Genomic DNA, 16,470 nt, shown 5'->3' with positions numbered 1-16,470 from the left:
TTTTGCCCCATAGATATTTCCCCCGAATAAATTCGCGCTAGAGATATTTTGCCCCATAGCTATTTCCCCCCGAATATATTTGCCCTAGAGATATTTTGCCCCATAGATATTTCCCCCTAATAGATTCGCGCTAGAGATATTTTGCCCCATAGATATTTCCCCCGAATATATTCGCGCTAGAGATATTTTGCCCCATAGAAATTTCACCCCGAATATATTTGGCATAGAGATATTTTGCCCCATAGATTTCACCCCGAATATATTTCCACCGGAGATATTTCCCCCCAAATATATTCCCCCTGGAGATATTTTGCCCCAGAGATATTTCACCCCAAAGATATTTCCCCCAGATATTTCACCCCAAAGATAATTCACCCCGAATATATTCCCCCTGGAGATATTTTCCCCATATATATTTCCCCCCAATATATTTTCCCCCGAAGATTTTTCACCCCAAAGATATTTCACCCCAAAGATATTTCCCCCAGAGATTTTTCACCCCGAACATATTCCCCCCAGAGATATTTTCCCCATATATATTCCCCCCATATATTTTCCCCCATATATTCCCCCCAGAGATATTCCCCCCGGAGATATTTCACCCCGAACATATTCCCCCTAGAGATATTTCACCCCGAACATATTCCCCCAGAGATATTTCCCCCCGAATATATTCCCCCCAGAGATATTTCACCCCAAACATATTCCCCCTAGAGATATTTCACCCCAAACATATTCCCCCCAGAGATATTTCACCCCGAATATATTCCCCCCGGAGAGATTTCCCCCCGAATATATTTTCCCCCTATATATTTTCCCCCCAATATATTCCCCCCAGAGATATTCCCCCCCGAAGATTTTTCACCCCAAAGATATTTCACCCCAAAGATATTCACCCCAAAGATATTTCACCCCATAGATATTTCACCCCAAATATATTCCCCCCATATATTTCCCCCCAATATATTCCCCCCAGAGATATTCCCCCCGAAGATTTTATACCCCAAAGATATTCCCCCCGAAGATTTTTCACCCCAAAGATATTCCCCACAAAGGTATTTCACCCCAAAGATATTCCCCCCGAAGATTTTTCACCCCAAAGATATTTCACCCCAAAGATATTTCCCCCAGACATTTTTCACCCCAAAGATATTTCACCCAGAGATATTTCACCCCGAATATTTTCCCCCTGGAGATATTTCACCCTGAATTTATTCCCCCCGGAGATATTTTCCCCCATATATATTCCCCCCATATATTTCCCCCCCATATATTCCCCCCAGAGATATTCCCCCTGAAGATTTTTCACCCCAAAGATATTCCCCCCAGAGATATTTCACCCCAAATATATTCCCCCCCAGAGATATTTTACCCCGAATATATTCCCCCTGGAGATATTTTACCCCAAAGATATTTCCCCCAGAGATATTCCCCCTGAAGATTTTTCACCCCAAAGATATTTAACCCCAGAGATTTTTCACCCCAAAGATATTCCCCCCCAAAGATTTCTCTCCCCAAAGATATTTCACCCCGAATATATTCCCCCCATAGATATTTCACCACAAAGATATTTCACCCCAGAGATATTTCCCCCAGAGATTTTTCACCCCAAAGATATTTCCCCGAAGATTTTTCTCCCCAGAGATATTTCACCCCAAAGATATTTCCCCCAGAGATATTTCACCCCGAATATATTCCCCCCAGAGATTTTTCACCCCAAAGATATTCCCCCCGAAGATTTTTCTCCCCAGAGATATTTCACCCCGAACATATTCCCCCTGGAGATATTTACCCCATATATATTCCCCCCTATATATATTTTCCCCAATATATTCCCCCCAAAGATATTTCACCCCAAAGATATTTCACCCCAAAGATATTCCCCCCGAAGATTTTTCACCCCAAAGATATTTCACCCCAAAGATATTTCCCCCAAAGATATTTCACCCCAGAGATATTTCACCCCAAAGATATTTCCCCCAGAGATTTTTCACCCCAAAGATATTTTCCCCCCGAAGATTTTTCACCCCAAAGATATTCCCCCCCAAAGATTTTTCACCCCAAAGATATTCCCCCCCAAAGATTTTTCACCCCAAAGATATTCCCCCCCGAAGATTTTTCTCCCCAAAGATATTCCCCCCCAAAGATTTTTCACCCCAAAGATATTTCCCCCCCGAAGATTTTTCACCCCAAAGATATTCCCCCCCAAAGATTTTTCACCCCAAAGATATTTCCCCCCCAAAGATTTTTCACCCCAAAGATATTCCCCCCCGAAGATTTTTCTCCCCAAAGATATTTCACCCCAAAGATATTCCCCCTGGAGATATTTTCCCCATATATATTTTTCCCCCAGAAATATTTCACCCCAAAGATATTTCCCCCGAATATTTTTCTCCCCATAGATATTCCCCCCGAAGATTTTTCTCCCCAGATATTTCACCCCAAAGATATTTTCCCCAGAGATATTTCACCCCAAAGATATTTCCCCCGAAGATTTTTCACCCCAGAGATATTCCCCCCCGAAGATTTTTCACCCCAGAGATATTCCCCCCCAAAGATATTTCACCCCGAACATATTCCCCCCGGAGATATTTTCCCCATATATATTCCCCCCTTATATTTCCCCCCCATATATTCCCCCCAGAGATATTTCACCCCAAAGATTTTTCACCCCAGAGATATTTCACCCCGAATATATTCCCCCCGGAGAGATTTTCCCCCGAATATATTCCCCCCCATATATTTCCCCCCAATATATTCCCCCCAGAGATATTCCCCCCGAAGATTTTTCACCCCAAAGATATTCCCCCCAAAGATTTTTCTCCCCAGAGATATTTCACCCCGAATATATTCCCCCCAAAGATTTTTCACCCCAAAGATTTTTCTCCCCAGAGATATTTCACCCCAAAAATATTTCCCCCGAATATTTTTCTCCCCATAGATATTCCCCCCTGAAGATTTTTCACCCCAAAGATTTCTCTCCCCAGAGATATTTCACCCCAAATATATTTCCCCCGAAGATATTTCCCCCCAGAGATATTTCACCCCGAACATATTCCCCCCAGAGATTTTCACCCCAAAGATATTCCCCCCGAATATATTCCCCCCAGATATTTCACCCCAAAGATGTTCCCCCGAATACATTCCCCCCAGATATATTTCACCCCAAAGATATTCCCCCCGAATATATTTCCCCCAGAGATATTTCACCCCGAACATATTCCCCCTAGAGATATTTCACTCCGAATATATTCCCCCCCATATATTTCCCCCCAATATATTCCCCCCAGAGATATTCCCCCCGAAGATTTTATACCCCAAAGATATTCCCCCCGAAGATTTTTCACCCCAAAGATATTCCCCACAAAGATATTTCACCCCAAAGATATTCCTCCCGAAGATTTTTCACCCCAAAGATATTCCCCCCGAATATATTCCCCCCAGATATTTCACCCCAAAGATGTTCCCCCGAATACATTCCCCCCAGATATATTTCACCCCAGAGATATTTCCCCCCGAATATATTTCCCCCAGAGATATTTCACCCCGAACATATTCCCCCTAGAGATATTTCACCCCGAATATATTCCCCCCATATATTTTTCTCCCCGAATATTTCCCCCCAGATTGGACGACGGCGACTGGGGGGCCGACAAATCCTACGTCTGCGCCTGGAACCTCGACCGCCGGGCCCCCGACCCCCAGCGCCCCGATCTGGTCCTGGAGGCCCCCAGCGCCGCTATGGGGCTGGCCTTCCACCCGCGACGCCCGTCCGTCCTCGCCGGTAGGCCAATCCGGGGCCTCGTCCCCGCCTTCCCCATCCCCTATTGGTTCAAGCGGGAGGAAGGGGCGGGTCTTAGTCGGCCAATCGGGCCTTTCTCTCCCCAACCCCTGTTGGTTCAAGCGGGAGGAAGGGGCGGGTCTTGCGTCCCGTCGGCCAATCCGGCCTTCCTCTCCCTGACCCCAATGGTTCAAGCGGGAGGAAGGGGCGGGTCTTGCGTCCCGTCGGCCAATCCGGCCTTCCTCTCCCTGACCCCAATGGTTCAAGCGGGAGGAAGGGGCGGGTCTTACGGCCCGTCGGCCAATCCAGCCTTTCTCTCCCCAACCCCTATTGGTTCAAGCGGGAGGAAGGGGCGGGTCTTGATCGGTTTTACATCCCCCCCCACCTTCCTCAATCCCAATTGGTTCAAGCGGGAGGAAGGGGCGGGTCTTACGGCACGTCAACCAATCCTCTCCCTGAACCCGATTGTCTCGAGTGGGAGGAAGGGGCGGGTCTTGCAGCCGGTCGGCCAATCCAGCCTTTCTCTCCCCAACCCCTATTGGTTCAAGCGGGAGGAAGGGGCGGGTCTTGCATCCCGCCGGCCAATCCAGCCTTTCTCTCCCCGACCCCTATTGGTTCAAGCGGGAGGAAGGGGCGGGTCTTGCGTCCCGTCGGCCAATCCGGCCTTTCTCTCCCCAATCCGATTGGATCCAGCGGGAGGAAGGGGCGGGTCTTGCATCCCATCGGCCAATCCGGTGTCTTGTCCCTGCCTTCCCCAACCCCTATTGGTTCAAGCGGGAGGAAGGGGCGGGTCTTACGTCCCCCCACCTTCCCCAAACCCCCTATTGGCTCTAGCGGGAGGAAGCGGCGGGTCTTCCATCCCATCGGTCAACCCAGTGTCTTGACCCCGCCTTCCCCAACCCCTATTGGCTCTAGCGGGAGGAAGGGGCGGGTCTTCCATCCCATCGGTCAACCCGGTGTCTTGACCCCGCCTTCCCCAACCCCTATTGGCTCTAGCGGGAGGAAGGGGCGGTTCTTCCATCCCATCGGCCAACCCAGTGTCTTGTCCCCGCCTTCCCCAACCCCTCTTGGTTCAAGCGGGAGGAAGGGGCGGGTCTTGCGTCCCCCCCAGTTCATTCCCCAACCCCTATTGGCTGTAGCAGCAGGAAGAGGCGGGTCTTACGGCCTGTCGGCCAATCCAGCCTTTCTCTCCCCAACCCCTATTGGTTCAAGCGGGAGGAAGGGGTGGGTCTTACGGCCCGTCGGCCAACCCGGTGTCTCGTCCCCGCCTTCCTCAATCCCTATTGGGTTCAAGCGGGAGGAAGGGGCGGGTCTTGCATCCATTGGCCATACTGGCGTCTCGTCCCCCCCAGTTCCTTCCCCAACCCCTATTGGCTGTAGCAGCAGGAAGGGGAGGGTCTTCGTCCCGTCGGCCAACCCGGTGTCTCGTCCCCGCCTTCCCCAACACCTATTGGTTCAAGCGGGAGGAAGGGGCGGGTCTTCTATACCATCGGCCAACCCGGTGTCTTGTCCCCACCTTCCTCAATCCCTATTGGTTCAAGAGGGGGGAAGGGGCGGGTCTTCCATCCCATTGGCCATTCCGGTGTCTCTTTTCCCCAGTTCCTTCCCCAACCCCTATTGGTTCAAGCAGCAGGAAGGGGCGGGTCTTGCGTCCTGTCAGCCAATCCAGCCTCCTGTCCCCCCACCTTCCCCAAACCCCCTATTGGCTCTAGCGGGAGAAAGGGGCGGGCCTTGCATCCATCGGCCAATCCGGTGTCTCGACCCCGCCTTCCCCAACCCCTATTGGTTCAAGCGGGAGGAAGGGGCGGGTCTTACGGCCCGTCGGACAATCCAGCCTTTCTCTCCCCAACCCCTATTGGTTCAAGCGGGAGGAAGGGGCGGGTCTTGCATCCATCGGCCAATCTGGTGTCTTGTCCCCGCCTTCCCCAACCCCTATTGGTTCAAGCGGGAGGAAGGGGCGGGTCTTGTGTCCCGCCGGCCAATCGGTCTTACGTCCCCCCACCTTCCCCAAACCCCTATTGGATGTAGCAGCAGGAAGGGGCGGGTCTTACGGGCCGTCGGCCAATCCGGCCTTTCTCTCCCCGAACCCGATTGTTTCAAGTGGGAGAAAGGGGCGGGTCTTACGGCCCATCGGCCAATCCGGACTTTCTCTGCCCCCAAGTGCCTTCCCCAATCCCTATTGGTTCAAGCGGGAGGAAGGGGCGGGTCTTGCATCCATCGGCCAATCTGGTGTCTCTCTCCCCACGCCTGATTGGTTCAAGCCGGAGGAAGGGGCGGGTCTTGCATCCGTCGGCCAATCCGGTGTCTCTCTCCCCACGCCTGATTGGTTCAAGCCGGAGGAAGGGGCGGGTCTTGTATCCGTCGGCCAATCCGGTGTCTCGTCCCCCCAGCTCTTTCCCCAACCCCTATTGGTTGTAGCAGGAGGAAGGGGTGGGTCTTAGTTGGCCAATCCGGCCTTTCTCTCCCCGAACCCGATTGTCTCGAGTGGGAGGAAGGGGCGGGTCTTCCGGCCCGTCAGCCAATCCGTCCTCTCTCTCCCCACACCCGATTGGTTCAAGCGGGAGGAAGGGGCGGGTCTTGCTTCCGTCGGCCAATCCGGCTTCTCCTCTCCCCTCGCAGTGGGGCTGTTCAGTGGGGAAGTCCTGTTGTGGGGCTAGTTGGTAGGGGGCGGGTCCTGCATCCCATTGGCCAACCCGGCCTCTCCCTCCCCAACCCCAGTTGGCTCCAGTGGGAGGAAGGGGTGGGTCTTCCGGCCCGTCGGCCAATCGGACCTCTCCCCTCGCAGTGGGGCTGTTCAGTGGGGAAGTCCTGCTGTGGGGCTAGTTAGTAGGGGGGAGGTCCTGTACCCCATTGGCCAATCCGGCCTCTCCCTCCACAACCCCATTGGCTCCAGCGGGAGGAAGGGGCGGGTCTTCCCTCCATCGGCCAATCCGGCTTCTCTCCCCTCGCCGTGGGGCTCTTCAGTGGGGCCAGCGGGAGGAAGGGGCGGGTCTTCCGTTCCTCGGCCAACCCGGCGCCCCTTGCCCCGCCTTCCCCAACCCGATTGGCTCAAAGGGGAGGAAGGGGCGGGTCTTCCCTCCCTCGGCCAATCGGGCCCCTCTCTTCCTTTCAGTGGGGCTGTTCAGTGGGGAAGTCCTGGTCTGGGACACTGGCCGGCCGGAAGACCCACTGATCTGGAAGAGCGGGATGACGGACGACTCGCACACGGACCCCGTGTACCAGGTAGGCGGGGCTCCGAAATGTGGGTCAGGTGACCCGGGGGAGGGCGGGTCCTTTGCCGACTTCCTGTCATGTGCCCCTCGCTCACTTCCTGTCGTGTGACCTAGCACATGTGACCTAGCACAGGAAGTGTACCTGTCATGTGATGCAGGGCGACTTGCACACGGACCCCGTGTACCAGGAAGGTCAGAAGGGGTCAGGTGACCCAGGGGGCGGGCCCTGTTCTGACTTCCTGTCGTGGGAAGGAAGTGTTCTGTTGACTTCCTGTCGTGTGAGCCGGGGAAAGGAAGTGGCCCCTGCTGACTTCCCGTCATGTGACTCAGGAAGGGTGTGGCCCTTTCTGACTTCCTGTCATGGGATGCAGGGCGACTCGCACACGGACCCCGTGTAGCAGGTAGGCGTGTCCCCAAAATGTGGGTCAGGTGACCCAGGGGGAGGGCGGGTCCCCGCCTGACTTCCTGTCATGGGAGCCAGGGAAGGAAGTGTCCCTTGCTGACTTCCTGTCATGTGACGCAGGACGACTTGCACACGGACCCCGTGTAGCAGGTGGGTCAAAAGGGGTCAGGTGACCCAGAGGGCGGGTCCGTTGCTGACTTCCTGTCATGTGTCCCTTGCTCACTTCCTGTCGTGTGACTCAGGAAGGGTGTGGCCCTGACTTCCTGTCATGTGAGCCAGGGAAGGAAGTGTACCTTTCTGCCTTCCTGTCATGTCATGTGATGCAGGACGACTGGCACACGGACCCCGTGTAGCAGGTGGGTGAAAAGGGGTCAGGTGACCCGGGGGAGGGCGGGTCCTTTGCTGACTTCCTGTCATGTGTCCCTCGCTCACTTCCTGTCGTGGGACTCAGGAAGGGTGTGGCCCTGCTTTGACTTCCTGTCATGTCAGCCAGGGAAGGAAGTGTCCCTTGCTAACTGCCTGTCATGTGATGCAAGACGACTTGCACACGGATCCCGTGTAGCAGGTGGGTGAAAAGGGGTCATGTGAGCCGGGGGAGGGCGGGTCCTTTGCTTACTTCCTGTCATGTGCCCCTCGCTCACTTCCTGTCGTGTGACTCAGGAAGGGTGTGGCCCTTTCTGACTTCCTGTCATGGGACGCAGGATGACTTGCACACGGACCCCGTGTGGCAGGTGGGTGAAAAGGGGTCATGTGACCCGGGGGAGGGCGGGCCCTGTTCTGACTTCCTGCCGTGGGAAGGAAGTGTCCTGTTGACTTCCTGTCGTGTGAGCTAGGGAAGGAAGTGTCCCTTGCTGACTTCCTGTCATGTGATGCAGGACGACTTGCACACGGACCCCGTGTAGCAGGTGGGTGAAAAGGGGTCAGGTGACCCAGGGGGGAGGGCGGGTCCTTTGCTGACTTCCTGTCATGTGTCCCTTGCTCACTTCCTGTCGTGTGACTCAGGAAGGGTGTGGCCCCGACTTCCTGTCATGTGAGCCAGGGAAGGAAGTGTCCCTTGCTGACTTCCTGTCATGTGACCCGCGAGCGACTGGCACACGGACCCCGTTGTCGTGTGAGCCGGGGGAGGGCGGGCCCTGTTTTCACTTCCTGTCACGTGAGCCGGGGAAGGAAGTGTCCCTTGCTCACTTCCTGTCACGTGACTGCAGGACGACTCGCACACCCTTCCATCTCGATTTCGATGAATTCGGTTTCTTGAATCGGAAATCCAAGATGGCCGCCCTCCCTTCTCCCCCCCCCGATCAGGTGACGTGGTTGCCGGGCGACAAGCAGCCCCGCCTCCTGAGCTCCTCGACCGACGGCAAGATCCTCCTATGGCAGGAGGAGAAGGAGGGGCTCCTCGAACCCGTGGCCGGCTTCGCCTTGGCCCCACGGCAGATCCCCCGGGGGGCTAGGCCCAAGAAGGTCAGCTGGGGGGTCGGGGTTGAGGGTTGGGGTTGGGGGTCAGGGTTGGGGGTCAGGGTTGGGCCCCCCTCCTTTCCTCCTCCTGCCCCATAGCATTATGGGGGTGCCCCCTTGGGTACTCATGCCCCTCTCCTTTCCTCCTGCCCCACAGATTTTCCCTGGGAACTCACATCCCCCTCATTTCCTCCTCCTGCCCCACAGATTTCTCCTGCCCCACAGATTTCATGCCCCCTCATTTCCTCCTGCCCCACAGCATTATGGGGGGCGCCCCCTTAGGTACTCACAACCCCCTAATTTCCTCCTCCAGCCCCACAGATTTCCTGTGCCCCACAGATTTATCCTGCCCCACAGATTTCATGCCCCTTCCTTTCCTCCTCCTGCCCCACAGCATTATGGGGGGCGCCCCCTTGGGTACTCATGCCCCCCTCCTTTCTTCCTGCCCCACAGATTTCCTGTGGAAACTCACGGCCCCCTCCTTTCCTCCTGCCCCACAGCATTATGGGGGGCACCACCTTGGTTACTCACAGCCCCCTAATTTCCTCCTCCTGCCCCACAGATTTCCCCTGGGAACTCACACCCTCCTCCTTTCCTCCTCCCGCCCCACAGATATTCACAACCCCTCCTTTCCTCCTCCTGCCCCACAGATTGTTCCTGCCCCACAGATTTCACCACCTTGGGAACTCACAGCCCCCTAATTTCTTCCTCCTGCCCCACAGATTTGCCGTGGGGACGCCCCGCTGGGGGTCACGGCGCTCTCCTTCTCCCCCTTTGAACCCTTCCTCCTGTTGCCCCACAGCATTATGTGGGGCGCCACCTTGGTTACTCACAGCCCCCTAATTTCCTCCTCCTGCCCCACAGATACAGCCCCCTCATTTCCTCCTGCCCCATAACATTATGGGGGGCTCCACCTTGGTTACTCACAGCCCCTTAATTTCCTCCTGCCCCATAGCATTATGTGGGGCTCCACCTTGGTTACTCACAACCCCCTAATTCCCTCCTGCCCCATAGCATTATGTGGGGTGCCACCTTGGGTACTCACACCCTCCTCCTTTCCTCCTCCCGCCCCACAGATACTCACACCCCTCTCCTTTCCTCCTCCTGCCCCACAGCATTATGTGGGGCTCCACCTTGCTTACTCACAGCCCCCTAATTTCCTCCTGCCCCATAGCATTATATGGGGCGCCACCTTGGGTGCTCACACCCTCCTCCTTTCCTCCTCCCGCCCCACAGATACTCACACCCTCCTCCTTTCCTCCTCCCGCCCCACAGCATTATGGGGGGCTCCACCTTGGTTACTCACAGCCCCCTGATTTCCTCCTGCCCCACAGATTTACTGTGTTAACTCACAGCCCCCTCCATTTCCTCCTCTTGCCCCATAGCATTATGTGGGGCTCCACCTTGGGTACCCACAACCCCCTCCTTTCCTACTGCCCCACAGATTTACTGTGTTAACTCACAGCCCCCTTCATTTCCTCCTCCTGCCCCACAGATTTCCCATGGGAACTCACATCCCCCTCATTTCCTCCTCCTGCCCCACAGATACTCACAACCCCCTCATTTCCTCCTCCTGCCCCACAGATACTCACAGCCCCCTCATTTCCTCCTCCTGCCCCACAGATTTCCCCTGTTAACTCACACCCTCCTCCTTTCCTCCTCCCGCCCCACAGATACTCACACCCCTCTCCTTTCCTCCCGCCCCACAGATTTGCTGTGGGGACGCCCCGCTGGGGGTCATGGCCCTCTCCTTCTCCCCCTTTGAACCCTTCCTCCTCTTGCCCCACAGCCTTATGTGGGGCGCCCCCTTGGGTACTCACGCCCCCCCTCCTTTCTTCCTGCCCCACAGATTTCCTGTGGAAACTCACGGCCCCCTCATTTCCTCCTGCCCCATAGCATGATGTGGGGCGCCCCCTTGGGTACTCATGTTCCCCTCCTTTCTTCCTGCCCCACAGATTTCCTGTGGAAACTCACGGCCCCCTCATTTCCTCCTGTCCCACAGCATTATGTGGGGCGCCCTTTTGGGTACTCACGCCCCCCTCCTTTCTTCCTGCCCCACAGATTTCCTGTGGAAACTCACGGTCCCCTCATTTCCTCCTGCCCCACAGCATTATGTGGGGCGCCCCCTTGGGTACTCACACCCCCCTCTTTTCTTCCTGCCTCACAGATTTCCTGTGTTAACTCACAACTCCCCACAGATTTCTTCCTCCTGCCCCACAGCATTATGGGGGGCGCCCCCTTGGGTACTCACAACCCCCTAATTTCCTCCTCCTGCCCCACAGATTTCCCATGCCCCACAGATTTCACGCCCCCTCCTTTCCTCCTCCTGCCCCACAGCATTATGGGGGGCGCCACCCTCCTGCCCCACAGAATTCCCCTGTTAACTCACACCCTCCTTTCCTCCTCCTGCCCCACAGATTTCCCCTGTTAACTCACATCCCTCTCCTTTCCTCCTGCCCCACAGATTCCCCCTGTTAACTCACACTCTCCTCCTCCCGCCCCACAGATACTCACACCCCTCTCCTCCCGCCCCACAGATTTGCCGTGGGGACGCCCTGCTGGGGGTCACGGCCTTCTCCTTCTCCCCCTTTGAACCCTTCCTCCTCTTGCCCCACAGCATTATGTGGGGCGCCACCTTGGGTACTCACAGCCCCCTCCTTTCCTCCTCCTGCCCCACAGATAGTTCCTGCCCCACAGATTTCATACCCCCCTCATTTCCTTCTCCTGACCCACAGCATTATGTGGGGCTCCACCTTGGTTACTCACAGCCCCCTAATATCCTCCTCCTGCCCCACAGATTTCCCGTGTTAACTCACAATCCCCTCATTTCCTCCTCCCGCCCCACAGATACTCACACCCCTCTCCTTTCCTCCTGCCCCACAGATTTGCTGTGGGGCCGCCCCGCTGGGGGTGACGGCCCTCTTCTTCTCCCCCTTTGAACCCTTCCTCCTCTTGCCCCACAGCATTATGGGGGGGCTCCACCTTGCTTACTCACAGCCCCCTAATTTCCTCCTGCCCCACAGCATTATGGGGGGCGCCCCCGTGGTTACTCACCCCCCCTCCTTTCCTCCTCCTGCCCCATAGCATTATGGGGGGCTCCACCTTGGTTACTCACAGCCTCCTAATTTCCTCTTGCCCCACAGCATTATGTGGGGCTCCACCTTGGGTACTCACGCCCCCTTCTTTCCTCCTCCTGCCCCACAGATTTCCCATGCCCCACAGATTTCATGCCCCCTCATTTCCTCCTCCTGCCCCACAGCATTATGGGGGGTGCCACCCTCCTGCCCCACAGATTCCCCCTGGCAACTCACACCCTCCTCCTCCCGCCCCACAGATACTCACACCCCTCTCCTTTTCTCCTCCCGCCCCACAGATTTGCCGTGGGGACGCCCCGCTGGGGGTCACGGCCCCTTCCTTTCCTCCTCTCCTGCCCCACAGCATTATGGGGGGCGCCACCTTGGGTACGCCCCCTCCTTTCCTCCTGCCCCACAGATTTCCCGTGCCCCACAGATTTATCCTGCCCCACAGATTTCACGCCCCCTCATTTCCTCCTCCTGCCCCACAGCATTATGGGGGGCGCCACCTTCCTGCCCCACAGATTTCCCCTCTTAACTCACACCCCTCTCCTTTCCTCCTGCCCCACAGATTTCCCCTCTTAACTCACACCCCTCTCCTTTCCTCCTGCCCCACAGATTTCCCCTCTTAACTCACACCCCTCTCCTTTCCTCCTGCCCCACAGATTTCCCCTCTTAACTCACACCCCTCTCCTTTCCTCCTGCCCCACAGATTTCCCGTGTTAACTCACACCCTCCTCCTTTCCTCCTCCCGCCCCACAGATTTGCCGTGGGGACACCCCCTGGGGGTCACGGCCCCCTCCTTTCCTTCTCTCCCGCCCCACAGATTTACTGTGTTAACTCACAGCCCCCTTCATTTCCTCCTCCTGCCCCACAGCATTATGGGTGGCGCTACTCTCCTGCCCCATAGATTTCCCCTCTTAACTCACTCTCCTCTCCTTTCCTCCCGCCCCACAGATTTGCCGTGGGGACGCCCCGCTGGGGGTCACGGCCCTCTCCTTCTCCCCCTTTGACCCCACGGTTTTCGTGGCCGGGACCGAGGGAGGCGACCTCCTCAAGTGCTGGGCGGGGGCCGAGACCCCCGCCGTGGGGCCGCCCCACACGGGGGGCGGCCTGCCCCTCAAGGCCCCGGCCCAGATGGCCTTTGCGCCCCACGGCGGGCCCGTCTACTCGCTCAGCTGCTCGCCCTTCCACAGGTGAGGCCCGGGGGTGTTTATTATTACTATTACTGTTATTACTGTGTTGTTGTTGTTACTACTACTACTACTACTACTGTTGCTACTATTACTATTATTACTGTTACTACTGTGTTGTTACTACTACTACTACTACTATTGTTACTATTATTACTATTATTACTGTTACTACTATTGTTTTGTTGTTGTTACTACTATTGCTATTATTACTATTACTATTACTACTGTTTTGTTGTTGTTACTACTGCTACTATTACTACTACTATTGTTACCGCTATTACTATTATTACTGTTACTACTATTGTTTTGTTGTCGTTACTACTATTGCTGTTATTATTACTACTATTATTACTCTTACTACTACTGCTGTTATTAGTGTTATTATTATTATTGCTACTGTTACTGTTACTGTTACTACTGTTGTTTTTTGTTACTACTACTACTACTACTACTACTACTGTTATTACTGTTACTACTGCTGTTTTGTTGCTACTACTATTTACTACTACTATTACTATTATTACCGTTACTACTGCTGTTTTGATGTTGCTACTACTATTACTACTATTACTATTATTACTATTACTACTACTACAGGAAGATGTTGCTACTACTACAGGAAGATGTTATTAGACTTTTATTATATTATTATTGTTCGGTTGTGGTGTTTTTTTCTTACTCATTACTTGTTACTCTTGCTCACTGCTTTCGCTTCATTCTTCTTACTTACTACTCTTTTATTTATTACTCTTCCTCCCGAGAGGAACCTCTTTCTGAGCGGAGGGACCGACGGCCATGTTCACCTCTACTCCATGTTGCAAGCGCAGCCCCTAGTATCCCTGCAGCTCTCCAGGAAGTATGTTTTCGGGGTCCGGTGGTCCCCCGTCCGGCCCCTGGTCTTCGCCGCTGCTACAGGGGAAGGTACTACTACTACTACTACTATCACTACTACTACTACTATCACTACTACTATTGCTATTGCTACTACCACTATTACCACTATCACTACTACTACTGCTATTGCTACTACCACTATTACCACTACTGCTATTACTACTACCACTATTACTACTACTACTATCATTACTACTGCTGCTATTATTACTGCTATTACTACTATTACTACTACTATTGCTACTATTACTATTGTTACCACTACTATTGCTGCTACTACTATTACTACTGCTGCTATTACTACTACCACTATTGCTATTGCTGCTGCTATTACTACTACCACTATTACTATTACTACTACCGCTATTCATTACTGCTATTATTACTATTACTACTACTATTACTGCTAGTATTGTTACTACTACTACTGTTACTACTGATATCGCTACTACTGCTATTACTACTACTATTACTATTCCTGCTACTGCTACTATTATTACTACTACTGCTACTATTATCACTACTATTACTACTACTACTTCTATTGCCATTGCTACTGCTGCTGCTGCTGCTACTATTATTGTTACTACTGCTATTACTACCACCACTATTACTACTACTTCTATTGCCATTGCCACTACTGCTATTACTACTATTACTACTGCTATTACTACTGCTATTACTACTGCTGCTATTATTATAATTACTACTACTACTGTTACTACTACTATTACTACTACTACTACTGAAGATGAAATTAAAATTTAAATTTCATGAAATGAAGTTCAATTTTTATTTAATTTACTACATTGAGTATTAACATATTGATCTAAATTTAAATGTATTAGAATTTAAATGTATTAAAATATTAAAATTTGCCGAATAAAATTAGAATAAATTACTCTGTCTTTCCCCAGGGGAAGTTCATCTCTTTGACTTTGGCCAGAACTCCCAGAAGCCCTCGCTCTCCGTCCGTCAAAGCCCAGAGCCCGCCTACTGCCTGGAGTTCAACCCCCGGCGGGCGCAGCTATTGGCCGCCGGGGACGGAGGGGGCGGGCTCAAGGTCTGGCAGCTGGGCGGGGCCTTTGGGGAGGAGGGAGGGAGGGAGAGGAGCCAGCTGGAGATGCTGGCCAATGAGGTGAGCGATTGAGGGGGACACAACGCAACAACACACAACGCACAACTCAAGACAAGTCAACCCAAGTCAACACAACTCAACACAAGTCAAGGAAAGTCAATGCAAGTCAACACAACTCAATGAAGGTCAACACAAGTCAATGCAACTCAAGACAAGTCAACACAACTCAAGACAAGTCAACACAACTCAAGACAAGTCAACACAACTCAACCCAAGTCAATACAACTCAAGCCAAGTCAACTCAATGCAAGTCAACACAACTCAACACAACACACAACCCAATGACTCAAGGCAACTCAACACAACTCAAGACAAGTCAACTCAACGCAAGTCAACCCAACTCAAGGCAAGTCAACACAACTCAAGGCAAGTCAACACAACCCAAGTCAACACAATTCAAGGCAAGTCAACACAACTCAAGACAAGTCAACTCAACGCAAGTCAACACAACTCAACACAACACACAACCCAATGACTCAATGCAACTCAACCCAAGTCAACACAACTCAAGACAAGTCAACACAACTCAATGCAACTCAATACAACTCAAGACAAGTCAACACAACTCAAGACAAGTCAACACAACTCGAGACAAGTCAACTCAACGCAAGTCAACACAACTCAACACAAGTCAATGCAGCTCAAGACAAGTCAACTCAACGCAAGTCAACACAACTCAACACAATGCAACGCAAGTCAACACAACTCAAGACAAGTCAACACAACTCAAGACAACGCAACTCAGCACAATTCAATGCAACTCAAGACAAGTCAACTCAACGCAATTCAACACAACTCAACACAATGACTCAATGCAGCTCAACACAACTCAACCCAAGTGAACACAACACAAGACAAGTCAACTCAACACAAGGCAACACACAACTCAACCCAAGTCAACACAACTCAAGACAAGTCAACTCAACGCAAGTCAACACAAGGCAACACACAACTCAAGTCCACACAACTCAAGACAAGTCAGCTCAACTCAAGACAAGTCAACACAACACAACTCAACTGACTGAGGGTGGGAAGGGAAGGGGGACTGGGGTGGTGACACAACTCAACAATGCAACACAAGTCAACACAATGCAACCCAACGGAACTCAACACAAGTCAACACAAATCAACGCAATGAAACGCAACTCAACACAGGTCAACGCAACTCAACACAAGTCAACACAAATCAACACAATGAAGCGCAACTCAACACAGGTCAACGCAACTCAGCACAGGTCAACACAAATCAGCGCAATGAAACGCAACTCAACACAGGTCAACGCAACTCAACACAAGTCAACACAAATCAACGCAATG

General features: G+C 53.0%; 1 protein-coding gene across 1 annotated transcript in view; it reads left to right on the top strand.

Annotated features, from left to right (window-relative positions):
• The window catches only part of LOC309524048 (cytoplasmic dynein 2 intermediate chain 2-like), a 26,085-nt gene extending 10,807 nt beyond the window's left edge, over nucleotides 1-15,278 (top strand). The window contains exons 4-9 of the mRNA XM_082208393.1: nucleotides 3,627-3,784; nucleotides 6,894-7,003; nucleotides 8,699-8,857; nucleotides 12,883-13,121; nucleotides 13,885-14,042; nucleotides 14,933-15,278. Coding sequence (XP_082064519.1) covers nucleotides 3,627-3,784; nucleotides 6,894-7,003; nucleotides 8,699-8,857; nucleotides 12,883-13,121; nucleotides 13,885-14,042; nucleotides 14,933-15,165 — 1,057 coding nt within the window. The 3' untranslated portion in view covers nucleotides 15,166-15,278. The remainder of the gene's footprint in view (nucleotides 1-3,626; nucleotides 3,785-6,893; nucleotides 7,004-8,698; nucleotides 8,858-12,882; nucleotides 13,122-13,884; nucleotides 14,043-14,932) is intronic.
• Nucleotides 15,279-16,470: the final 1,192 nt, after the last annotated feature.

The sequence above is a fragment of the Podarcis vaucheri genome (assembly GCF_965113315.1).
Source record: "Podarcis vaucheri genome assembly, chromosome: Z".
Lineage (NCBI taxonomy): Eukaryota > Metazoa > Chordata > Lepidosauria > Squamata > Lacertidae > Podarcis > Podarcis vaucheri.
This window is presented reverse-complemented; position numbering and strand designations above follow the sequence as displayed.